A 26786-nucleotide genomic window follows, 5' to 3' on the forward strand; every position below is an offset into this window, starting at 1 on the left:
ACCTTCAGATGCACGTGCTTTCACCTTTGACATGACTTTAGGTACATATTGGAGAAACTACGAGTGCAATTACCGGCAATACATGATTTGAATTTTTAAAGATATTATGGTCACAATTTATGATCCTTAACTTATTTTGTCCAGTATATGTTGTGTGTCTTGTGCTTGTATATTTTAAAGTCCTTTTCCTTTACTTTAGATGAAGTGATTTCAGCCAAGCAAAGCCGGTTGATCAATACATGCCCTATGGGCCATTAGTTTATATATTGCTGAAATGAAAAGTATATTTTTGTGCTGAAAAAAAAAAAACAATAATTATTCTCTCACATTTTGAAGGAGCGCTTGTCATTTATTGTTTCTATAAACAAAATTTACAGTCTCAGAATAGACTTTTGCCTGATTCCTTGTATACTTCAGTTGCTAGGTAATTAAAGTATGTTTGGTAAGGCTTTTTCTACTCTCAGTTTCAATATAATTCAAAGAAATTATTTCAGGGGAAAGGGAGTTAATAGGTGTTGCTGGATGAGAAGAAGTAGTAAGTCAGCCAAGATGGGAACTTTAAGTTTTCTTTTTGTCCAAGTCATACTAAAGTGCTATATTAATTGGTTATACCAGCATTAATGATACACATTGAATTTTCTTGAGAAACTGCTTGCAAATGCTGAATTTGTACTTAATTACATTAAGATTTGCTATTCTGATGATTTAGGATCAAATAGTCGACAATCAATCAAAGTTACGCTGATTACAAGGATTGTGGACAGAAATTGTTTGTTAAATCACATGTGAGGGTTTTTAAACACTCCATGGCAGCTCCATGCAAAACTTAATACTCACAGTTTTTGAGTTTGTCGATTTGATAAATACTTGAACCTTCGTAATTGCCACTTCCAACAAATGAATACTTTGCAAGAACTTTTATATTCCATATATTTGCAGAATTGGATTATCTGATTGAACAATTATAGATGAGTTATGTAAATATAAAAGGTCATCAGAAGGTCAACTTACACAACATAGTCCAGAAAATGAAATGAGAGAACTGATTTTGATTACCAGTAGATTGCATATTTCTTAGGACAAGAATTTGGCTCAAGTTATGGAGCACACTTCCTAAAATTTAACCCTGGTATCTGATTCATCGTCTCCTTCTGGTTAATCACATTTTTTGAATACATGAGCACCTTGAAGTGATTGTCCATTAGGGCTGCAACGATACATTGACCTGACGATACAATACGTATTGCGATACTTGCCTCACGATATCATACATATTCGATACATAAATGATACGTATAGGATAAAGGAATAGACTGAACTATATATATGTATATATATATAAGTAGGCCCAGATTGGTGACCGGTACGATGCCGGTGGTGGTATTAATCAGGAGCTTCTGTAGTCGCCGACTTGGCCATGCTTGAAGCTGCACTTTCCGCCATATCAGTTTAATATGTTTACAAGCATTCAGATTACCTCGCCTCAATTACAGTACCTTCCATCTTAGATGACATGGAGTCGGCCGCGGTGTTCCGAATGGTTTACAAGGGAGAATCTAAAAACGGACGGGGGCAACATCAGGAATGTATCGTAGGCGTATCGTGATATTGTAAAAGTGTATCGTGTATCATATCAAAGACAAAATATCATGATATATCGTAATTTGATATATTGTTGCATGCTTATTGTCCATCCATCTGTGCATGTGTAGCACAAAGAAGTGTACAAGCTACCTCAAAACCAGTTTCTTAACTTTAGGTCACATATTAACACCACAGTATCACAACTTCAATTTCTGCGTCATATTAGTCTCTGGTAGTCATTAGTCAAGGTTAAAGGGTCAAAGGTTACACTTGACCATGCATATTTGAAATAAATTAAGATAGAATTAAAAAGCATTTGTATGAGATTTCACATGTACCTTTCAACAGATTTGGTTTCTATTCTCACCATATTACTTCCACCTCATGACATTTTGGTAAACATTGGTCAGAATTTAAGAGTCAGGGGTCACTTTGGATTTATAATGATCTGGGTGGTGTGGTGGAGGGGGATCCATATCTATGCAGCATAATGTGACTTTGATTTTAATTCAATTCCATGATATTAATCCTACAAAAAAGGTTTAATTAAAGAACCTAATGGGTAAATATACTGTTTTTGTTGTGTAGAAGAAGTGTTAACTGATAAAACATAATCATATTTAGGCTGTGTAAACTTTGAAATCTACCAGTATCTTTCTTGTCACCTACTGTCACCCATCTGCTGCTGATGTTATAGGGTCCGTGGAAGACACACACTTGACAATGTGTGGTATCAGAGTTGTAGATGAGAAAATATTTCAGATCTAACAGCCTTAGCCAACTTTGCTGATTACAACTGTGTGAATGAATGGATACATGCTATTTGTAATAAAGTATCAGAAATGAAAATTTTTCCCAGACAGAATCAGTCAAGGTTATTCTAACTACAATCATAACAGACTTACTGGATTAGTAGGCATTACACATGCATGTGTTTGAAATGAAGTGTAGGGTTGTTAACTCAAGTACAAACATCTATCTTTGTGGTTGTGTAGAGGTGGACTTGTGCAGTAGGTAAGAAGCAACCTGATCTCTTACTCTCCTCACACCCCTCCCCTTGTATAGCGTTCCTTATTACATATAAACACAGCTGACAAGCTGAGGCCTCAGTGTTGCAGCACAACCATCTCGTATGCACGTGTGTCATAGCTACTTCCAGAACTCTCCTAGAGAGTACCCAGTATCAGGATATCAATTAATTACAACTCTCAGCTGTATGTTTTACACAGAGAGTGGGTACCAAATTTTGTGTCAGATATGGGGAAGGCTATTAGTTCATGTAAGGAGAAAATTACATCATTTCACAGCAGCAAGAAGGCACAGCAGAGTGATATTTTAGAAAAGGAAAAACAAGAAAAGGCCAAGCAAAGTGATAACTTAGAGGAGAAACAACAAAAGGCCAAGCAAAGTGATATTTTAGTGAAGGATAGACAAGAAAATGCTGAGAAAAGTGATAATTCAGTGGAGAAACAAAATGTTTGGCAAAGTGATATTTCACAGAGTGAAAAACAAGAAAAGGCAAAACAAAGTGGTATTTCAAAGGAGGAGAAACAGGGAAAGGCCAAGCAAAGTGATATTTTAGTGAAGGACAGACAAGAAATAGCTAAGAAAAGCAGTATATCAGTGGAGAAACAAGAAAAGGTTTGTCAAAGTGATATTTTAGAAAAGGAGAAAAAAGACAACGCCAGGCAAAGTCATGGCTTAGAGAAGGAGAAGCAATATGAGGCCAAGCAAAGTGATAATTCAATAAAAGAGACTACTGAAATAGTACAGCAATATGATGTTCTTTGTAAAAATCTCAAAGAAAAGAGGGAACTATGTGATATTCCACAGCATAAGACACTTGAAACTGCCAAGCAAAATGTTCATCTAGTATATACACCACAGGAAAAGAAAAAGGAAGATGATAATGTTGATAAGTCTTCACAAGAAAAGGTTGAGGAAAGTGAGGTACAGGATGAATTAAAGCAAACTAAACTGGACAATAAACAAGATACAACCAGACAGAAAGAATTAGAGCAACACAAGTTACTACCAGCTAAGGAAGAAAATTGGTTAATTAAGGCAGAACAAACTGAAAATTTAGTTGATCATCATGATAAAGGTGTAAATGATGAATTCACAAAAAAAACTGACATAGCTTTAAAAACAGGTGATGATATTCAAACGTATGATATGGAGGGAGGCAGTTTTGATGATGATGCTGGCAGTTTTATAGAGAAAAAGGATTTGACAAAAAAAAGGCAGGAAATGGAAGGTCATAGGAAGGTTCATAATGGAGATGCTGTTCTATCAGAGGATGTTGTAGAAGATGAAAAGTCAAAGGTACCAGAGGCCTGATGAATGATTGAAAGGTCAAGATGAAGGGTTTAAAGGTGCAGAGGTTAAAAGGTCAAACTGAGCAGAGGTCATAGGAACAGAGAACAGAATTATTGTTTAACCCACCCTATTACCAGTGGATTCAAATGGTTGGGCTACATGTGTTTTCACTTTGTAGGTAATGTTGGTCCTCCATGCTTACATTCAAAATGATTCTTCAGGGTAGATCTCCTGTAAACTAAAACCATTTACATGAACTATAATATATCTTGGATTAACGTAAAAATGCATGACAGAAGTAGGTTACTGTGACCTATTTTCTTGCCTATGTCAATAGTTTCTTTGTTGTATGTGGTGGGATTGCAGAGTGTCATACCAAATGTCTAAGTCTTCAATATTGACCACCAAACCCTATATCATTAAGAAAAAGTGTTGGGGGATATCAGTGTAATGGATATCAGTGTAATCCAATCAGTATACCATATTACATCCTTGTAAATCAGTATACCATATTACATACTTATAAATCAGTATATTACATCCTTATAAATCAGTATATTACATCCTTATAAATCAGTATACCATATTACATCCTTATAAATCAGTATATTACATCCTTATAAATCAGTATATTACATCCTTATAAATCAGTATATTACATCCTTGTAAATCAGTATACCATATTACATCCTTATAAATCAGTATACCATATTACATCCTTATAAATCAGTATATTACATCCTTATAAATCAGTATATTACATCCTTATAAATCAGTATATTACATCCGTATAAATCAGTATATTACATCCTTGTAAATCAGTATATTACATCCTTGTAAATCAGTATATTACATCCTTGTAAATCAGTATACCATATTACATCCTTATAAATCAGTATATTACATCCTTGTAAATCAATATACCATATTACATCCATATAAATCAGTATATTACATCCTTATAAATCAGTATACCATATTACATCCTTATAAATCAGTATATTACATCCTTATAAATCAGTATATTACATCCTTGTAAATCAGTATACCATATTACATCCATATAAATCAGTATATTACATCCTTATAAATCAGTATATTACATCCTTATAAATCAGTATATTACATCCTTATAAATCAGTATATTACATCCTTGTAAATCAGTATACCATATTACATCCTTATAAATCAGTATATTACATCCTTATAAATCAGTATATTAAATCCTTATAAATCAGTATATTACATCCTTATAAATCAGTATACCATATTACATCCTTATAAATCAATATACCATATTACATCCTTATAAATCAGTATATTATATCCTTATAAATCAATATACCATATTACATCCTTATAAATCAGTACATTACATCCTTATAAATCAGTATAGCATATTACATCCTTATAAATCAGTATACCATATTCAACATAAGTGCTCTTTATACTTACTAAAACAAGAAAGGGTGGTGTGAATAAAAGTATTTGTATGAGAAATGAAATTTTAGTAATAGAAAACACAAGCAAATTTACTGAATGGATGAAAGGCCGAGAATTATCTATTTGAATAATGTAGGAGCACATGCTGTTGTGAAAAGAGGTGAACTTATTAGTTTGAATACTGTACGAAGTTACTTTATGAGAACACTATCCCGAGAGATTAATATTGTTTGGTACATTAAGACAGTAAGGGAAATAGATGAATCATATATTTTGTCAGTTGTTAACACAAGCTCTGATATAGATGATGAATGCCTGATTTTCAAAAATAACTTGGGTTATGCATGGATGAATTTAGTATTTAACATGAAATTTTCTGTTCGCTGTTTCACATTCTGATACACATGGGCAAGTTTTATATTGTTATAATATTTCAGAGGAGTACCTTTGTAATCTAAGAAATACCTGACTTGGTTTTTGTATAGTTCTATACACACTTGGATATATATACTTTATGACTAAATGTCACACACAGTAATATTGTAATGCTAAATAGCAGTCCTTTACCTGGTTTATACCAAGGCATTGTGGTAAAAAGTTAATTTCTCTTCATACACGCTTTGTGGAACTACTTAGAGGTTTTGTACAATATTTATGTCAAAAAAATATAAACTCGCTTTGATATTCAGGAATCTTTATGTAAAATCTTTATTAAAAAAAACAGAGGAATGAAACAAGGATGATATGCCTTTTTAAACCAATGTGGTCAACATACTTGTATCAAAGGTCAGGGGGTGAGCTTATTACAGGACAATAAAAGATTTTGGTATTCTAATGGACAATAATAGATACTGTAAAGTGTTCTAGTCCCTCCATTGCTGGAGTAGTTATTAGGGGAGTGGAACCTCTTTTTTCATTTGTAATAAAACCCTTATTTTACTTTGATTTCAGCAAAGACTATTTAAAATATCAGTGAATTTGACTAGCATAGCTTACAATAAGACTTCTGATTGGGATGAAGATAATTACATTTTCATGTGTATTAGCCAATTTGCATATATTTATATTAAAAGTTTGCTCATGCTGGGTATACTCCAGGTTATGTCCCCTGTTTGAGACAACCACATGTGTTGCTGTCATTTCTAGCTCACCTGGTCCCAAAGACCAGTGAACTTAGTCTATACCCCAGGGGCCAGAGGGGCTGGGTCCAATAGGGGGAAATATGGCAAACAGTTTAAAATCCTACCCCTGGAGGAATCTTTGGGTTTTGCCAAAATTTTGTCTGAAGCATTCTTGGGTAAACAGGAATCTTGTTTGTATAAGGGGTTTGTCTTGAACCCCTGGGGCCAGAGGGGCATGTCCCAATAGATAAAATTGCGTAAATTCTTTAAAATCCTACTTCTGCGGTAGCAAAATCCTTAGATTTTGCTCAAATTTAGTCAGAAGCTTTTTGTATAAATTGTGGGTCTCCAGCACTCTAATGTCAGATGGGGCAGGGCCCAAATAGGGAAAATAGAGCAAATTCTATGAAATCCTACTCCTCCTGAAGAAATGATTGAAATTTTGTACAATCTGTTAAGAAGCATTCTGGAGTGAATGGAAATAAATTTTGTGTAGACAGAGGTTCTCAGTCTAGTGTGGCCAGAGGGGCAGGGTTCAATAGGAGAAATAGAACAATTTTTTTTTTCAATCCTTCTTCTCTTGGAATGATTCAGGTTTGACCTAATTTGATTTGAAGCATCCTTTGATAAGAGAACTAAGTTTTGTATGAACAGTGCATGTAAGCCCCTATTGGCAGAGGGGACACTTCTAATGAGGGAATTAGATACAAGTGTTTTAAATTATTTTCCATTATAATATATTGATCAATTGTAGCAAACTAAATCAGGTGGGTGATACATGACCTATGGGCCTGTTGTTCCATTGATACATTTTTTCTTTGTTCTTGGCTGTTAGAAGGACCTAAACAAATTATACAATAGTTAGAATCAGAATAATTCATAACCTGTATTTATGTGCATATCATCATACAAGATCAGATTGAAATTCAGGAATCAAAATCATCTGTTTGTTTCAGATGGAAACAGCATCAACGGGTGTGGATAATTCGGTAGCTGCCCTAGAAAGTAAACAGACAGCCATACTACAGAGATTAGGAGAGCTGAAGGGTGTGCTGGAACAGCTGAACAAGAAGTATGGTAGTGCCACCACTGTGTCATCATCCACCACATCTTCTACCATGATCCTACCAGTGAGCAGCATTTCCTTTTAGTTTTGCTTGAGAAATAGAACCTTGTATTCTTGGTGTATTTATATGATTTTACTGCTGTGAGATTCCTTACATTGCCCTTGGGTTGAGTTGGGGGGATTCCCTTTTCTTAGTTAAGATAACATCTCATCAACAATGCCAAGCATTTAGTTATAAAACATTTATCTCTTGTTTTTTCCAGTCATGTTATGATGTAACTTAGTAAGGAAACCTTTGACTGGTAAAATGAAAGACTACATTAAATATTTTTTGTTTGGGATTTTTTTTGTTCAATTCATGAGTACTCTAAATTCATTCATGTCCTGAACATGAACTGATTAACAAAAGATGTTGACATAGATTATAGTACAAGTGGATTTTGTAGACTGATTTATCCTAAAAATCAAGTGCCAACAAAAATGTAAACATTTGCAAAACCATTAAATGTTAGTCTCATGAAAATATATGATTTTACATCATTCTGTTTGATAAGAGAGTCATTACTAGTGTAATTGGGAAAGATATCTTTTTAATGAAGCCAAGTTGGGAGTTTAAGACTCATTAAAAGTCTACAAGAGAATTTCAAAAGTTTTAAAACTGGGTTATCTAGGGAATATCTGTTGCAATAAGACAAAGTCATGTCAGGAAATTAAGTCACTTTTTATAATGAGTGTGATTTTTAGACATTTTTATAATGAGGCCATGTTTGGAATTTAAGACCCATCATAATGAGGTGTTTATTTCGTGGTAATTACCATTAAATTAATTTTCTTTGTTTTCATTCCAGGGTGGAGTTGTCCATGACATTGTCATCAACGCTGATCCAGAGAACCCACCGGTCATTGTGTTTGTACTGTTCACACTCCTTAAAGAGAGGTGTAGGGTATATGGGTCAAGTTTAGTCCATTCTAGTGTGGTCAGTGTGCCTGACCAGCTACGCAATGTCTTCAGTGACCAGGATAACAACTGTCCTCGTGGCAGCCACCAAGTGGCAATCACTCTCATATGGAAAAAAGGTGAATATTGAATTTCGGTGAAAACAGATTTAATGAACTCATTAGTAATTGGAAATGTCTAGAACAGAATTGTTTGTGGTTTAATGTCATTTATATACTGATAATTGCAACACAGGTTTTGATTGGAAATGATTTAGTGTCATTTCATGTAGTTTAGAACAGACCTAATGCAGACGTGTTTCCAATTGTTTGCCATTTGCATGAAGTTATCATATCATTATTCCTTGCTTGTAGTCGAGAATGGTCCAAACCTGATAGTGTCACCACACAACCAGACAACAATCCAAGGGGAAGTAAATATTGCCAGATACATTATGCGTCTTATCAACCAAAATTACGATAACTCAGACCCTGTTGCCTCAACTCAAATTGACGAATGGTTAGATTCCGCCCAGCAACAACTCCACCATGGTAACGTGAAGCAAAAGGCTGCTGCTGTGAAGTCTCTTAATGCCAGGCTTGGAAGAAATGATTGGCTTGTAGGATCTGAGATGTCATTGGCCGATATGGTGATGTGGGCTGCACTGTTTCAAACCAATCAAATGTCAAATGCCCCGAACAATGTGAAAAAGTGGCTTGCATCATGCGATAAGAATTCAGTTTATCAATTTGCAAAGACAGTTTTAAATGGAAGGTAATTTCAGGAGAACCTTGCCATACATTAATTTGTTACTTAATAATTATTTTGTATCTGATAACAAATTGATGTTTGTAAAAAGGACAATTGCTAGTATCTACATCCATGATCTGGTTATAGAATACATTTTTTTTTTGAATGAAAATAAAAGATTTTTGTGTTTTAATTTCTTGCAAAATCATTTCACAAATGATCCATCAATAACTGAAACCAGGTAGTGATACACTGCATTTAAAAATTCTTGGAATGGCTGTCCTGATCACTGATTGGCCTATGGGGTGTTGTTATCAACAGTTTCTTTAGATCAGGAGAGTAAATACATTAAATATAAAACCAGGACTCGGTATGATTGGCTGTTCAAGGAATTGAAAGATCTGGTCCCATCCCTGGGGACTGAAGTTTCTGGGCGATATACTGTTGAAACAGTTGAAATCTCCACCCCTAAACCATATTTAGCAATGCTGGAGACAAATACATTCATGATGTAGGAATTGTCCTTGGGGTGTGGCCCCCACACCTCAGGACATTGTTTCTGGTTTATATCTGTGAAACAGTTGAGTTCCCCAGCCATAATCATATGTGGCAATGATGGGCATCAAGAGATGAACTCAATCATGATGTCAAAATTGGTCATGGCACATTACTAGGGACTTTAGGCATTTCTAGGTCTGTAGGATGAATATTATGAAGCATGGTAATTTCACATGTTCATGCATTATTCTAATGTAGATGCTATAGCTACGAAAATAAAAAGAAAATATGCTTTCACATATCAGATGTAAGTTTGTTTAATTTCAAACTCCATAAATAATGTGAGGGATATTAAAACCAGCGGAGAACTATTGGTAATGTTGTCACTTCAGGGTTTCATCCATTCAAGATCATGTCAGACACTATGCAACATGCTTGAAATGTGTAAAACAGTGAATGAGATGAAATAATGAAATTATGATCCTGAATTAAGTGAGTTTTATTGGGGTAATTACAGGAATCTAACATTCTTTATCAATAAAAATATAAGATATCACTATTATACTAAAATTTAACACATTTATCAAGACTTGAAGTTGACAGGGCCAAAATAAATTCTGAAAATAGAAACTGATCACAAAACCAATGCCAGATAAGGCTTTTGTAGGTAGAGATTGAAATCAAAACCGATGCCAGAAATGGCTTCTTGAGATAGAATCTGGTCACAAAATGAAGCTAGATATACCTTCTGAAGGTAGAAACTTATAGACTAATGCCAGATATGGCTTCTGATGATGAAACTGATCACAAAGTCAACACAGAATATGGCTTCTGGAGATGAAACTGATCACAAAACCAACGTCAGATATGGCTTCTGATGAGTAAACTGATCACAAAGTCAACACAGAATATGGCTTCTGGAGATGAAACTGATCACAAGCCAACGTCAGATATGGCTTCTGATGATGAACTGATCACAAAGTCAAAAAAGAATATGGCTTCTGGAGACGAAACTGATCACAAAGCCAACGTCAGATATGGCTTCTGATGATGAAACTGATTACAAAGTCAACACAGAATATGGCTTCTGGAGACAAAACTGATCACAAAGCCAACGTCAGATATGGCTTCTGGAGACAGAAACCGATCACAAAACTGATGCCAGATATGGCTTCTGATAACAAAACTGAAACCAGTTAACTATGCAGCTATTAGAAAACGCATATAAAAGGATTCCATTGATGAAATTACAAAAGATAGTTGGGGAAACATGTGGGCCAGTTCCTGTATCATGTACCTGTATTTACCCAACAAAAAGCCCCAGGGGGTCAACACATTGCCTCTTACTCATAATCAGGGAGTGGGCTTATTACACAATCAGGGGAAGACAACACATTACCTCTGAATCAAAGTAAGTTAGTGGGCTTATTACAGGACTTCAGGAAGTCATCAAATTACCTCTGACTCGTAGTCAGGTGGTGGGCTTATTATTACAGGACCACAGGAAGTCATCAAATTACCTGACTCGTAGTCAGGTGGTGGGCTTATTACAGGACCACAGGTAGTCATCAAATTACCTCGGACTCATAGTCAGGTGGTGGGCTTATTACATGATCAGGGGTAGCCAACACTACCTCTGATTCATAGTCAGGTGGTGGGCTTATAATATGACCTCAGGAAGTCACCAAATTACTTCATGCTCAGTCAGGTGGTGGGCTTATTACATGATCGGGGGTAGCCAACACTTGACCTCATGCTCAGTCAGGTGGTGGACTTTATTACAGGACAATGATAAAGCTGAAAAATTACTGGCAGTTATACTAAACAGATATAAATATTGGATTTGGTCAGTTTATTATGGGTTATTGTCATATAATTATGACAGTTTGCACATTAATGTTCAAATATTGATACAAAGAAAAACAAGAGAAAAAATGTTTCTGAACTTAACTGATCTTTTCTTTTATTCCATAATTAAAATTGAATGTTTTCAATAAAATGACTAAAGATCCAGCGACTGTCATTATTAGTGTTCCTACTACCACTAGCAATGTGTGGCTTGTTTGACCTACTGGCACTGTTACTTCAATCGCATCAACATCCTGGAAGTAAATGTATCGTAAACTTCATTTGTCTTTATCATCCAATAAGCAAATATACATATGTACAGGAATCGATATACAGATGACTACAACATCCCCAAAATCCTGAAGTTATTACACTGATGGTTTCAACATCTCCCAACATAAAATGTTACATTGAGGACTTCAAAATTGTCTAGCATACACAACAACCCCAGTGGGCCTCTGACATTCAAATTCTTTTATTACTTTGAGAACTTCATAGAGAAAAATATATATAAAAAAAAAAATAAATAAATAAACTGCATCAATGATATCTAAATAATTGCATTTTGTACCCTCAAACCCCTTGCAAACTTTAAATGACTGACAAAACTAAAACTTGGACCTTTATTCGAGATACTTACTGACAGGTATTTGACCACTGTCCATTTACATTTGATCAATGTGGCACTTGTACAAGGGAGCTCCTCTTCACCAATCACTGCCCCAATGTAATCTGGTACAATCAACAGTAAGTTGAATACATAGAAGGATAACTCACTTCTTGAAAAGAAAGAGCTATTTTGTAACCGACATCATCATTTCCGAACATTTCCTTCAGTTTGGTTATGGCAATAGATTTCAATAAATTTCTTTCAAACCATATGATGAAATGATGTCTTTACTGTCATTGTGATTTTTACAATTTTGAAAGCGTTATTGACCTTTGGTTTTTCGATGCAACAAATCTTAAGTATAATTCTTTGGCATAAGATAGGTGTTTATTGTCCTACTCCACAGTATTCCTGTTAAAAAATCATGAAATGATAAAAAGGAAAATAAATATATTTACATTATCACTTTTGCAAGTCAGAAGTATTTGTATTCTTTGATTAACAAAGAGCGGAATGTGAAAGGTGTATTTCACCTTTTTGTGTACAGGATAGAAGAAGCAATGGGTTTTGTATGATAACAGATGTGTACTCGTCACTCGATGATGGTCTGTGATACCGGAGGTGTATTGGTATGGTGACGCTGGTCATCAGAAAATCCTGTTTGTCAGTTGCATCACTCAGAGGAGATGTATACAAGGAAATGTTCAAGGATGGAGCAAGATATTCTGGCTGTTCTACATCAACTGGATCACTGAGGAACTACCAAAACAACATAACACATGAAAATAAATAACATTCAACTTTCTTTTCATCCTTAATTTTTAATTGAAAATGATGCACTTTCTCTGCTCTTAAATGTTTTCAATACATAATTTTGGAAATTTGTGGTAGAGTGTTTACAGTAGATATTCAAAATAATGCAAGCCTCATTTATGGAGATTCTGGTAAATGAAAAGAAGTCCATTTTTTTTTCCTCTTTTGTAATTTTTTGCAAAGATAAACATGTAATATTTTTCATGAAATTGTTTCTATATGCAATAAGGGCCAACATTCTGATTCATTTTGTTTTCTAACGAGCTTTCACTCAGCCTTTTGAGAACTGTATCAATATTTGCAAGTTTGTCCCAATTTATGCCCGAAACAGCACTTAAAGTGCCGATGAATCAGTTTATCTGTATACACAAACAAGTCCCTTATCTAAGAAACAGTACCTATTTTATGTAAAGCTACAACATGGTCTGTGACAAATATGGGCAATATATTCTTCATGTCGAGATATCAATTATATAAAGTGTTAAAGTACATTCTTTCAATTCAACATTACCTTAGGCCCACCAAACTCCCGAAGTGATCGTAACTGGAATGGATCAATATAAGCACCAGGGGGAAGTAACTCTAATAGCATCACATCACAGTTGGACACATTTTTAAATAGAGATTTTTCAAAGGTTATCTCTGTTGCTAGCTCTCTGTTGATAAAATGATAAAAATCAATCAGAAATGCAGTTTCAAAACAAAAGAAGCATATCAATATTTAAATCAACATATGACTTTTTCCATGATATACTGTATTTATTTAGCAATATGTCCATGTCTGGTATAAGCCATCCCACATTTACAGTCATTTGACACAACATTATATGGTGTGTACTAATGTGACATCCCAACAATTGTGATGTTCTCCACAGGTTTCCTCAAAATTACAGCTGATAAATGGTTTGTAAACATGTAGGTTATGTTTATTTGACTTATGACATTTGTGGTGCTGTGACCAGGATTTTTTAGCCAAATTCTTGGAAGTCATTTCTTTTTCTCCATTATCACATCCAAGACAAGGGTTATCTTCACTGTCATCTTCTTTTCTTATGTCCTCAAAACTGAATGGCCTGCGAGGGTTACCTTAACATGTTTTTAAATGTCACTTGGGTCACAGCACCAAAAACCCATGAATAAAACAATTATATTGGTATGAATGTACAATGCATTTGTCCTGTGATGTCAAGCAATTAATTTGAGAGAAAGTCATAACATTTCTACCTTGGTACATTATAACCCAGGGCACTGAAGAAATAAATTTTAGAATAAGGAATAATATGATCTCAACCATGTTCATGCTTTATCTAGATACTTAAGATGTATCTTCAGTCCAATTTTCAAAGCAAAATCTACCAGTTTCATCCTTTTTTGTCCCACTTCAGTCCCAAGAGATCAATCCCTGTACCCTGTTTCATTTGCAAATCCCAAAGATGCAACGCTGGAAGAAAAGCAGGACAACAAATAGCTTCCAAAGCATATAAATCATACAAATCAACTCAAATTTTCACTCACCTATGGAAACCATTTTTCGTCAAGGATCTCTCTACTTTGGGTAATTTCAAAGATTCAGATTCATGGATTACTATGTAGACTAGTATGCTTGTAAGGAAATTCACAGGAAAATTCATTGTCACTGTACCTGGAGCAACTAGTTCTCAAATTCATGGAAGAATCCTGAAATTCCTATGGCAGTGCCTACAACAGACATTTCAACATTATATTAAACCTATATGAAATCAGAATTGTTAATTTGCAGTTTATGGTATAGTTGATATGTTTTTCTTTAGTATTAAAAGCTGCAGGGAAAATAAAGTTTTCAGAAGAACATTTCCTACACATGACAAGCCTTTAGTTTCAATATTATTTATATGTGAAAAAGAGAACAGGCCTGCATCACTGGACATCTGCCAGACATATGACAGATGCCACGCCAAGGAATAAGCTAACCCGTCTTGTGGACCAAGTAAGCTAAAAAAAAATTATTATAAGAAGTGTGCATACAACATAGTTACTGCCCATCATTCTACACAGAATGCTAAGGGTACTACAGGGTACATGTTTACAGCCTATCATTCTGTACAGAATCCTAAGTGTACTACAGGGTACATATTTACAGTTCATCATCCTGTACAGAATCCTAAGTGTACTACAGGGTACATATTTACAGCCTATCATTCTGTACTGAATACTAAGTGTACTACAGGGTACATATTTACAGTTCATCATCCTGTACAGAATCCTAAGTGTACTACAGGGTACATATTTACAGCTCACCATCCTGTACAGAATTCTAAGTGTACTACAGGGTACATATTTACAGCTCATCATCCTGTACAGAATCCTAAGTGTACTACAGGGTACATATTTACAGCCCATCATTCTGTACAGAATCCTAAGTGTACTACAGGGTACATATTTACAGCCTATCATTCTGTACTGAATACTAAGTGTACTACAGGGTACATACTTACAGCTCATCATCCTGTACAGAATCCTAAGTGTACTACAGGGTACATATTTACAGCCAATTGTTTTGTTCAGATCCTACATGTATGGAATACCAGTGCTTACGATGATATTTAATACATACCAGACAATGGAATTTGGATATCACAAATTTGGAAGTCCCTGTGTCTCTCAGCGGTAAGAACTTCCCAACATATCACATATTCAAGTGGTACTTCCACACAAGGGGAGATAATTATATCGCCAACTTATCAAAACATCCTGCCACCGCTGGGGTTCGAACTAGCGACCCTTCTGTCTCTATAGCCAGACACTCTACAGCCTGATTAAAGGCAAATTCCAATTACCTGAGACTAATAAGGTCACCTGTACACTCAGCTTTTACATGTGAAGCTAATTTTCAAGCATGTGATACATTTCAATAAATATACAACTATTAATATGACAATAGTTAGCCTACAAAAATTAAATACAATAGATTAATATTCATATATCATTTATGTGATGCTTTACAAATAATGAAAAACAAACTTACAAAAGTTAAAACCACGTCCCTGTGCTTACAACTAAACGCATGCCTTTTGTTGACCCAGACAATTTATTTGAGGGATGTTTTTGTGTGTTCACATTTTCAGACAACTTGTTAAGTTAATGCATTTTAAATAATATCCATAGCTGAATCGTAGATGGTTAAGTCTACTTCAATTTGGATATAAGCGATATATACATAGTTCAATTTACTATAGTTTTTGCATAAAGTATTTTCGCTTTGATGGGGTTAAATTTTCCAGTGCATAAAACCTGGTGAACATATGATTAACTTCCGGTTTATCGACAGTTGATTTGTCACCAAAACAATATGTAATTTCACCGATTACCAAGAAAAAACATTAAAGATTTAATAGACCGTAAGTATATAAAAAGTGATAAATATTTTAGTATGATTTATGTAGGGCTTTTACAACGTCAAAATTCAAGTAGGACCTAATCCTGTGTTGGCCGGCTCAAAAACTATCCACTACTTTTGTTGCACGATTCGGATGTTTTAATGTATCGAACTGTGAAATAACAACAATCAAAAGCAGCATAAATCCTCCAAAGATAGCATTGCGTAGATCAAAGTGGTTTATTTATCAGTTGTATCAATACTATTATAGTAGGCCTAGCATAATATTGCCAGAAATCTGTGCTGCTTTTCTTTCTCTGTCGCAACTAACAACATGCAATAAGTGCGCCAAGTTTATTTTGCAAATGACCAGGTGGCTAACAAATGACCTCTCATTCAGACTTGTTGTTGGACAATGATTAGCGTTTCCTGGTAATTCTGATTAATAGACGTAAGGACTTATTACCAGGCATGGGCTTATTGTCGGATAAATAACCTACAAATGTAACAGAAATGGTATAGGAAATTTGTTGATTACCAGGTAGCTGTATTGGTAGGGCATCCGTCTGGAATTATTTTTTGTTCCCAGTTTCAAGCCCCTGAAGTCTGGTTGTGCTTAGCTCACCTGGTTCAAAGGTCTGGTGAGCTTATGCAAATGTCGCAACATCCATTGACCATCCAGCATCCATTATCTGTCCACAATTTACTGAGAATTGCTACAAGTCATAAACGTCTGAACAGATTCAACCAAATTGTATCAGAAGCATCATTGGAGGAAGGGGAAATAAGTTTGTTAAATACTAGTTCTTGGCCCTCAGAGGTCTGAGGGGTGGGGCCAAAAAGGGAAAATTTTACAATTTTTTTGAAATCCTACTCCTTCAGTAAGAATGAATGGATATTGCCCAAATTTGGTCTGAAACATTCATGGATGAAGGAGAATTAAGCCTGTAAAGACGTTAGGTCTCGGCTCCCTGGGACAGAACCCAATAAGGAAAATCATGTTAATTCTTTAAAATCCTACTCCTGTAGGAATGAATGAATATTGCCCAAATTTGGTCTGAGGGTTAAGAGGAATCAATTTTGTATAAATATGCAGTCTTAGACCCCTTAGGAGGGAGGGACAGGCAGGGCTGAATAGGGGAAATAGAGCAAATTCTTTAAAATTTTACACATCTTGTAGGTATGACTGGATTTTGGCCAAATTTGGTCTGAAGTATTCTTCAGTGAAAAGGAATCGGTTCAGCATAAATGATGGATCCCAGCCCCCCTGAGATGGAAGGGGTGGGGAAATGTAAGTTCTTGAAATCTTTGTTACATACAAGGATATTGCCCAAGTTTGGCCTGAAGCAATTTTTATGAATAGCGAATCTGACACCTGTTTGACCACAAGGCCAGAACCCAAAAGGGAAATTATTTGAGAAATTATCTGTCATATGTTAAATATCTGAATTAGTCAGATGATCGGCAATGCATGCCCATAGGGTCTCTTTTTTATGTGATATTGTTATTTCATTTTTTTTCTTTCCTTTTTAGTAAAGTGTTTGCAGTTAAATTAAATTCTGTTGCAGGTTCTTGAAGAATAGGTATGAGACAATCCTTGTGAAAACTATCAACTGATCAGAATAAAAATATGGGGAGATCATCTTCAAAGCCGAAGAAAGAGCCTTCACGAGTCACTGAACAGGACAAAGCTGTGTTGGTAAGTCCAAAAAATTTGTTTTTTTCCTGCTGATTTCTTATGATACCAGCCAGAGGAGGAAGCTAAGGGAAGCCATTTTCTCACAATGATCTTTTTACTTCTTTTTTGACAGCATTGCAGCAATTAAGATATCTCAACATACATTGTATAGTCAAACCTCATTATCTCAAACTCAGTAGGGCCATAAGAAAACTTTGAGATAAATGAGTATTTGATTAAAGTGAGGTCAAATGTTTTGTGTAAAGTTAGGCAGAGACAGTGAAATGCTTCAAATTATACAGAGTCTTCAAGTTATACCAGTTTGAGATAACCAGGTTCAACTGCAGATAGATATTTATCGTGATGTTCTGTGAAGTACCTCATCATGAAAAAAAAGGGGGTGGGCTTATTCCAAAGCACGGACCTATACCCTATGTTATATAATAAACATCTGACAACCCACACTGAGAGGGCAATCAGGTGCACTTTCACTTATGATGTAACTGTGAAGAAATGTAAAGAGATTACCTTAGGGATACAGACATGAACTTCTAAACAACAATTGGCCAATAATAATGAGTAACACCTAGTTGAAATATGTGTTTCATTTTTTTTGTCTATTTTTATGAATGGTGTCACAAATTAATCACAAAAAAGGAAGTCTCTATTAATATTTTTTAAAACTCTTACAGCAACTTAAACAACAACGAGATAAATTAAAGCAGTACCAAAAGAAAATATTTGTACAGATTGAGAAGGATCGACAAGTGGCCAAGCAGTTACTACATGAAGGCAAAAAGAGGTATGAAAATGAAATACTGTTTATGTCATAATGAAACAGAATCCAGCTCTTCTATGATAAAATGTTGTTGTTTTTTTTCTTTTGTAAGATTTTTGTCGAAATGATTCCTGAAATCTTTCCCATAGTTATTGTATTGCCTGCAACAAAAAGCCACAAAAAACAAGATGCTATCTTGCTACATTTCCATGGTGATGGCGTCCTGATCAAAATTTAATTTTTGCATTTAATTAACAAAGCAGGAATAGGGAAGACATGTAATTATGCTTGATTCATGTTTTGAAAAGGTATTTAAGTCTGTATACATGAAATCCCATTATCAATGAATCGTAGAGAAGAGTGCAGAAATTGCAAACAGTGTTAGCAGAATTTTTCCTTGGGGTATAAGACATCTTGTGTGCTGTTTTTTTGTCCTTTTGATAATACATAACATCAGTAGTCCTGTCTGATTATGACTACTATTTTAATTCTGATTCTATATACATGTGGTTATAGCTAGTGTCAGCCAGTTCTTTGTTTCCTTATCAAGTATTCTCATATTTTAACTGTAATATGAAATTTGTTGCATTTCTTTACAGTAAAGCTAAGCTGATGCTGAGAAAGAAAAGATTCCAGGAATCCCTTTTAGAAAAAACAGATGGACAACTGGAGAATATTGAACAAATGGTAAATGCATTTTCTTGTCATTGTCATCCATGACATACAATATTTTTTTTTTTGCAAATTTTGGGAGGTGAACTCTAAGGATGAACAGTTTTGACCTAAACTTCACTTGCTCTGATATAATACAATGTGCACACACTGGATTATAGCTATACTATGGAGTTTAACTTAATATTTGATATTGGATTATACAAAGTTAACTAAAAATAGTTTCTAGGCTAAACATAATACAATTACGGTTTAAGCCTATTGTCACAGCCTTTGGAACAAGTTGTTACTACCAATTCTAGCTTTCTGATTGGTGGAAATATTCCAACGATTTATCAGTGACCCCTGGCAGCAGTCATATGCTATAAACAATGCTGCCATCATTCAAAACACTGTGTCATGTGTAGATACAGTCACTATGAGACAATCAAGTATCATACTAAAATCTGAAAAAAAATTGACATACAGGTTCATAAAAATATTCAGATTGACATTTGCATCAATCACAAACTAGCATTGCATTTCACAGAATAATTGGATCATTGACATCTGTTCTTGGCAGTCTGTCTAAAAGTCGGCAATTAATGATTATCAGCGATAGTAACATTCCTTAAGACTCGTCAGAAAATGTATCGGCCGAGACTTTGGTGTTGAAAATGTTAATCGTCATTAATTATATGACTAATGGGATTTATTTTGTCATCAACAGTTGTATTTTTTTAATTACCATTTGGTTTTATTTCAGGTGCATGACCTTGAATTTGCTCAAATTGAAGCAAAGGTTTTCGAGGGATTGAAAGTTGGAAATGAATCACTGAAAAAATTACATCAGGTATTTAATCCGAAAATATTTTAGTTTTTTCAGAAAATGAAAATTATGAACAATGCATCTTCGCATTCAGCATGCATAGTAGTCAAAGTAGAAATTTAAGTGAACAACATTTTCCAATCAACAACATAATATCTTGGAGAATTGTTTCTTTATTGATGTCTATAGTTGTAGAACCAGTCCCCTTTGGGTATACATCCACATTCTTCATTCCAACCGATCGCATTAATATCAGTAGTTACAGTGTCCATGTTTCCCAATAATATACTTCCTGGCCTGAAATGTACAAAAAAACAAATATTTCTATTTCAAAAGCCAAAAAATATCAGTCTTCACATTGAAATATGACATCTTTTTTGTTGTTGTTAAAATGTTGTTTAATTGTTGTTTTGATCAGTAGAGAAATATCTGCCTCAAAACCATAACCTACAACTTTCCAAAATGTTGCCCTTCACTCATTTGTGTAGTATGTAGAGAATCTTTTATTGTTGTATTGACAATGTCATTATCAGTGATAATAAAAATCCTTGAGAATAATAGATAGAAAATCTCCAATCATTACATTGGGGATAACTGTGTTATCTGATCACACCTTAATTCCAACACAAATCTTGCCATTCTAGAAAATCATTCATTGTTATAGACATATCTTAATAGATTTTTAATATATTGTATTTATTTAAGAGGTTTCAAAATATTTGACCCAGTGAAGTATATCAGAATATGCATGATGTGTCTCTAAATAATTTTATTTATCTTTTTTGTGTACAGATTATGTCAATTGAAGATGTGGAGAAATTGATGGACGAAACACAGGAATCTATAGAATATCAAAGGGTAAGAAGAGAATAGATAACATGTTATTATCCCCTACTCAAACCCCTAGAGTCTTAGCAGTAAAGTATCAAGACATTTTTCGGGTGTAATACATCCATATAAAACACGATCTACTACAGTTTCCTATAACTGAGAAAATTGAAGATATAGATCAGGCAGTTATGGAAGATGTGATGAACCTTTTACTATTTCACCAACCCACATCCCATGCAAGCAAATTTCCTCAGATGCTAATAATCAAAATATGAAATGAAACACCTGTGGGAATGGCACTTGAGAAAAAGAATATCTTTGAAAATTATGATTTTTATGTCCCAACCATATTATAGGTGGTGCATAGTGTTAACCCATTTCCATTTGTCAGATCACACCGGTTCTGAATCATTATCATATCTTGAGAATAATGGCAGAAATTTGATTCATTTTCACCCCATATCTTCTATATTTTATCATCCTAGAAGGTCATTGGTCAAGATTGAAGGGTCAGAGGTTGCATTTGACAACTGAATCAAATTTATCAATCAGTGGTACTTATATGCATTGGAGCGTTCATGTAATGCAGATTTTTGCTAGTTAAAACTTTGCGATAATTTTGTTTTCTACCTCTACTAGGAGATAGACAATCTATTAGCTGGAGGTTTGACAGAGGATGATGAAGAAGATGTCCTGGCTGAGCTGGATGAACTAACTAAGGTATCAAATCCAATCCAATAATGATAAACTATTGATAACTTCATTAGTTAATTACTTGTAATCATGCACTCAACTATTTCTCTGCCATTGTGTGTGGAAATTTTGAGATGGACATGTAGGTCGCTTTCACGTAAGCAGATGAACTGGTTGGAGTGGTTGAACTTGCAAGAAAAAAAGTTAGGTTCAGGAGAGACTGAGGCTGGTCTGCGGAATATTTAGCATGTACAGACTGAGGGGTCCAGCCATACCTTACCGAAGCAGACTTGCTGAAGATTATTAGTTTTCAGAATTTCAGCATAAAGTTGGGTCAGTGCACTCACGTAATTCCTGAAACAATGTGCTATTAAGTAAGAGTGAAACGGATCGTATCTTAATTTTACTGGGTGGTTTTATGCTTAACAAGAAACTGTAATTTGAGCTTAACACGTATCAGGTCCAACATCCAGTACAAGTATGTTAATGTATATTGGAATAGTTCCAGACTACCTCAACCAATTCAACTGGGTTATGCAAAAGCAGCCATAGTTATTATAAAAAGAAAACTTTGAATCACTAAACTTTGTTTTATGGAAGTTTGACTGTACGTCGTCTTTTTCTAATTAGATATACTTGTAATAGAAAATTTGAATTTGCACTATTGAAAAGATGGTGATTCTAATCTGGTAGATCTACTCAAATTCTTTTATTGTCAAGAGATAGAATAAAACACACATAATAATTGATGATTGGATAAACATTACCTAGTTTATTAACAGTTTGTGAATTTTACATTTCAACAGCAAGACATTGCCTTGCCGGATGTGCCTACAGACGAACTACCAGAAATACAAAGAGAAAAGGAAAAAAGTAATTATATGATAAAAATTTCTCAGTTACTGGTCTTCAGTTCAGGGACTCTTACATTTACGTATTACATTGAAAGGAGAAGCCATTTTTAATTTTAAAGGATGATATTTAATTTTGTCAGTAATGAGAGGCATTTTTTTTTTATTCTAATGGTTGAATCATAAAAAAAAAGCTTTATGATGTTCCATTTTCAAAAGAAGGTTTGCGCAAAAATTCTCTTAGAAAATTGATTTTAGCACCTTTTAAAATAAGAACCTTTCAGAATTCAATGATCTTATTTTATTCTTGCAATCACATATTATCTATCACCTATTCTTGACTGATACAGGGTTTCTCTCTCAATTAACATATTTAATTCCACTTTTGATAAGAAAAAGAAAACTTTCTTTTGATTAAATACATTGAAAGCATACGATTTCATGATAAGGATACAACATGCCATCAAACCTTGTTATCTTGAACTTGAACTGGAAGACCATGATTAATTTGAAGCATTTCAACTGTCTTGCAAAGCATTCAAACTCACTTAACTCAAATACAAGGTTATCATGAAGTTTCCACATGGTCAAGCAGAGTTTTAGACAAAGAGGTTCGGCTGTAGTAAGCTAATGTATATTAATTTGCATTGGAGTGATGATCAAAAAAACTATATCCTATCAGTATCAGCATGAATTGTTCATAAGGGGTATCAATTTTATAAAATATTTTGTGCCATAATTTTAAGATTTTTAAAAATGACAACTTAATTGATAAAATTCTATGGAAATGAAAAAAAGAAAGTAAGCTATAATTACTTATAAATATCTGTTTATATCAGAAACTGAGATGTTTATCTTGAGAATTAGAAGCTTTGACAAACAAAGCAACATTTAAGTTAGAATGATAGAATTATTATCTGTTAATAATTTTGTTTTTACTTTCAGGAAGAGCTCAGAAAGAGGAGAGAGAAGCAATACCAGCCTCTTGACACTTCTTCTTTCAACTATTTTATCAAAACAACTCTGTCATTCTACATCAAACTGTGTATAACAATGTATATCATGTGTATATCATTTATACAACCTTCAGGATTGAAGACAAGAACTCTGATAATTTTACACCGTGTGAATAATTTTGATTTTTAAAAAAATCGATTTTGAGAATGAAATATTACATACCGCTCAGACTAGGGGTACACATTTACTTAAAGGGGTATACATTCCAACAGAAAGGTCTCTCAAATGGATAATGAACCAAACTATGATTGGAAAATTATTAAAAGAGAATATTCATTGATATTATAAACAATCCAAGAAACTCTTAACACATTTATTCACGCGATTTAAAAATCTGCCGATGAACTGTCAATCAAAACCGATTGCAAGATTTGGCACGAGGGACATGCACAGTTACAACAGTTGCAGCGCCACCTGCAGCAGAAAATGACTGAATGCGGCAGTTTTCTTCATTTTCTTCAGCACGTGCGCCATATGTGCATGCCAGAGATTTGGTTGCTTCTTCGCTGCCCACAACTTTACAGAATATATCGCTTCCTGGCATTTATTCTTAAATCAAACTAAACAACTTGATAGCATAACTTGTAAATTTTTCTAATTTCGGAAAGTTCATGAATCCCAGGATACAGGAAAAGTTAAATATTGCGCAAAGTTGTTTTAAAACGTAAATTAGAAACAAAAGCTTGTATGTATACCCCTTTAAATTTTACTTTTAGAACTATAAATAGTTGTTTAAATAAGCAATTCTACATGTAATGAACAACTTGTTTCTTAAGATCATGAAATCGCTGTCGTATTCGTTGAAGTTTGGAACTGTTTTTCTGCACGGAGCAATTATTTTGGGATACACCATCAAGCAAAATTCAGCATAACATCAATGTTAGATAAACAAATTGAATAACAAAACTGATTTGATAAACTGATTTTCAATCATTTTTGCAGGATAAATTGAATACATGGTCAGTGTATTAAGATATAGATGCACTTTGGCTTTGGACAAAAACACAAAAGTTGCTCGCCACTTTTGTATTTTCGTCATCTCCCTGCCAAAATACAGCTGATATTTTAAGATACTGACCAAGTATTCTCTATGTATTCACATAAGAAATGGAACAGTCTGATAACGTAACTGCATCAGTCCGCTAATGAAACAGCCTGACAGTTCTATATAAACATCAAAACCTTTGACACCAAACTAGTTAGGAACAGATATGTTTTTAACATTAATTTGTATGTTTTTAACATAAATTTGCTTAATTCCCAATTTTGTGAGAAGTATGGTTTGACAATGTAGCTGTGGTATTGAAACACCATTCTTCCAGTGTCTTTGTGTACCACTAGTCTTTTTCAAAATGAAAGTAGACTTGTTAAAGGGTTGGAGTACATGTCAGTGCCAGACCGTGGATTGGCTTGCATGTATATACTAGAATCTTGTTCATTAGAGCATTGCTCTTGTCAAGCAGTGAGATCATAAACAAGGATTTTGCAGACATTTTATGTGACCACTACAATTACCTGATACATCCAATGTACAACAGCAAAATTAGAAAGACAGTACTGATGTTACAAATTACAAATCCAAGTTTTTAGTTTTTCATGAGCTTATGCGATGGTCTGGGATCCGTCTGTCCGTATTCAAGGTCACAGTGGTCAAATTTTTCTAAACCGGTGTCAGTGGTGTGCATGTTAATGTATTTGTGATGAACACTGACAAACATTTAATACCAGGTGAGTGATGCAGGTCCTTTGGGCCTCGTGTTTTAACAACTATTGCTGCTGTTTCCAATTTTAAGTTGGTATTCTGACACATCAGTCAAGTGATATTTGGGTCTGAAGACATTTTTGTAGCTTCGTAGCTAGTCAGTGTGAGATATGCCAATAACGCTTGCAGAATAAAATGTTTGTACTTATCCATGGATTAATAGTGAAAAAAAATCGGTTACAATTGTTAGGATGAGACAAGTTTAAGGAACATCTGCAGGAACAGAACACCAAACTTATATATGAACATATAATGTGATACATATACATAACAATCAAAATATTTTTGAGTTTCTGAAATTGAAATATATTCATATGCATTCTAGATGAAAATTTGTATTTCAGGTAATGATATGATTTCATTTCAATTTTAGAGGAAAGAATAAATTGAAGCTTCATATATGATTTTTTTTTTTTTTCGTTAATTTTCTCAGAATTATAGATAAATCAAAGTCTATGATTGTCTAGCTTACAAAAACCATACAAGAATTACAGAGCAATGCTCCTGTCGATCCTTAATCATCAATCACATGACATTTCTTGAGACCTAAATAACATTGATTAATAATGTTGAAATATGAATGTTTTCCATGCTCAATCATATGACATTAATACTCATAGTTCTTGATTAAGAGTTGTGAATCAATGAATTACTGCTAATATTTTGTTATTATTGTTAAAGCCTTTATAATCTTGTCTAATCTGGTACTTGAGCATATTGCCTACCAAACCTACAACTGTAATACTGGAACTGAAGGCGTTTCTTAAGGGTCTCGTTATCAAGTTTTAGATGCGGGGCATCTGCTTTAGTGATTGCCTATCGTAAATGAAATTAATTCTTTTTCATTCAAGTATGAAGAGAGACTCGCTGTATTATTAATATATAAGCTCTATATTGATGACCATGTATCTTATAAATATTCAAGAATATAAAGCAATATATCTTTGGTATGCGATCATATTGATTATTATTAGATGTGTATGTATTTATATTTCATGTCCTGTAAAAGTTGCATACTTGTCACGTTTGTAAACATCATGCTTATTTTTATGATGCTAAATAAATCCGTCATTTGTTTACCTGACAGAATTGTTTTAAATAAACAATAGATTGCAGAAGGATCTTAGTGTCCACCATGATATATTTATACCTTCCACTTAGTTAAGGGGTATCGTCTCCATGACTGTGTTTTTAGCTCACCTGGTCCAAAGGACTGGTGAGCTTTTGCCATATCGTAGGCATTTGTTGTCCATCTACAAAGGAATGACTGAGTGGATTTTTATCAAATTTGGTCCCCAGCATCCTTGGAGGAAGAAGAGCAGATTTTGTATAAATGGTTTGTCGTTGCTCCT

The 26786-nt window shown here is 34.2% G+C and overlaps 3 protein-coding genes across 6 annotated transcripts; 2 read left to right on the forward strand and 1 right to left on the reverse strand.

Annotated features, from left to right (window-relative positions):
- Positions 1-2729: 2729 nt before the first annotated feature.
- On the forward strand, positions 2730-9413 carry LOC132554533 (myb-like protein X). 2 transcript variants are annotated; one of them, XM_060218858.1, is made up of 5 exons: positions 2730-2943; positions 2983-3909; positions 7424-7597; positions 8382-8610; positions 8845-9413. In XM_060218858.1, exons 1-5 carry the CDS (start codon positions 2842-2844, stop codon positions 9246-9248), a joined length of 1836 nt encoding a protein of 611 aa, XP_060074841.1. In that variant the 5' UTR covers positions 2730-2841; the 3' UTR covers positions 9249-9413. The 2 variants fall into 2 exon arrangements, with proteins under 2 accessions (XP_060074841.1, XP_060074839.1); XM_060218856.1 differs by having other exon boundaries at positions 2730-3909.
- A 2242-nt stretch (positions 9414-11655) lies between these two features.
- Positions 11656-14687, reverse strand: LOC132554547 (phosphatidylinositol-glycan biosynthesis class X protein-like). Of its 2 annotated transcripts, none has more exons than XM_060218873.1 (5): positions 14632-14687; positions 13501-13645; positions 12710-12935; positions 12207-12298; positions 11656-11820 (listed from the first exon to the last, which is right to left on the reverse strand). In XM_060218873.1, the coding sequence occupies exons 1-5, from the start codon at positions 14655-14657 to the stop codon at positions 11665-11667; spliced, it is 645 nt and encodes a 214-aa protein (XP_060074856.1). In that variant the 5' UTR covers positions 14658-14687; the 3' UTR covers positions 11656-11664. The 2 variants fall into 2 exon arrangements, with proteins under 2 accessions (XP_060074856.1, XP_060074855.1); XM_060218872.1 differs by having other exon boundaries at positions 14505-14681.
- Positions 14688-16287: 1600 nt separating this feature from the next.
- Positions 16288-26513, forward strand: LOC132554506 (charged multivesicular body protein 6-A-like). 2 transcript variants are annotated; one of them, XM_060218817.1, is made up of 9 exons: positions 16288-16366; positions 17913-18043; positions 18715-18824; positions 19400-19487; positions 20218-20304; positions 21073-21138; positions 21751-21831; positions 22611-22677; positions 23601-26513. In XM_060218817.1, exons 2-9 carry the CDS (start codon positions 17975-17977, stop codon positions 23642-23644), a joined length of 612 nt encoding a protein of 203 aa, XP_060074800.1. In that variant the 5' UTR covers positions 16288-16366; positions 17913-17974; the 3' UTR covers positions 23645-26513. The 2 variants fall into 2 exon arrangements, with proteins under 2 accessions (XP_060074800.1, XP_060074799.1); XM_060218816.1 differs by lacking the exon at positions 16288-16366 and adding an exon at positions 17533-17635.
- The last annotated feature ends 273 nt before the right edge of the window (positions 26514-26786 follow it).

Source organism: Ylistrum balloti, unplaced genomic scaffold, assembly GCF_031769215.1.
Source record: "Ylistrum balloti isolate Yb309-2 unplaced genomic scaffold, AGI_CSIRO_Ybal_v1 Utg370416, whole genome shotgun sequence".
Taxonomy (NCBI): Eukaryota; Metazoa; Mollusca; class Bivalvia; order Pectinida; family Pectinidae; genus Ylistrum; species Ylistrum balloti.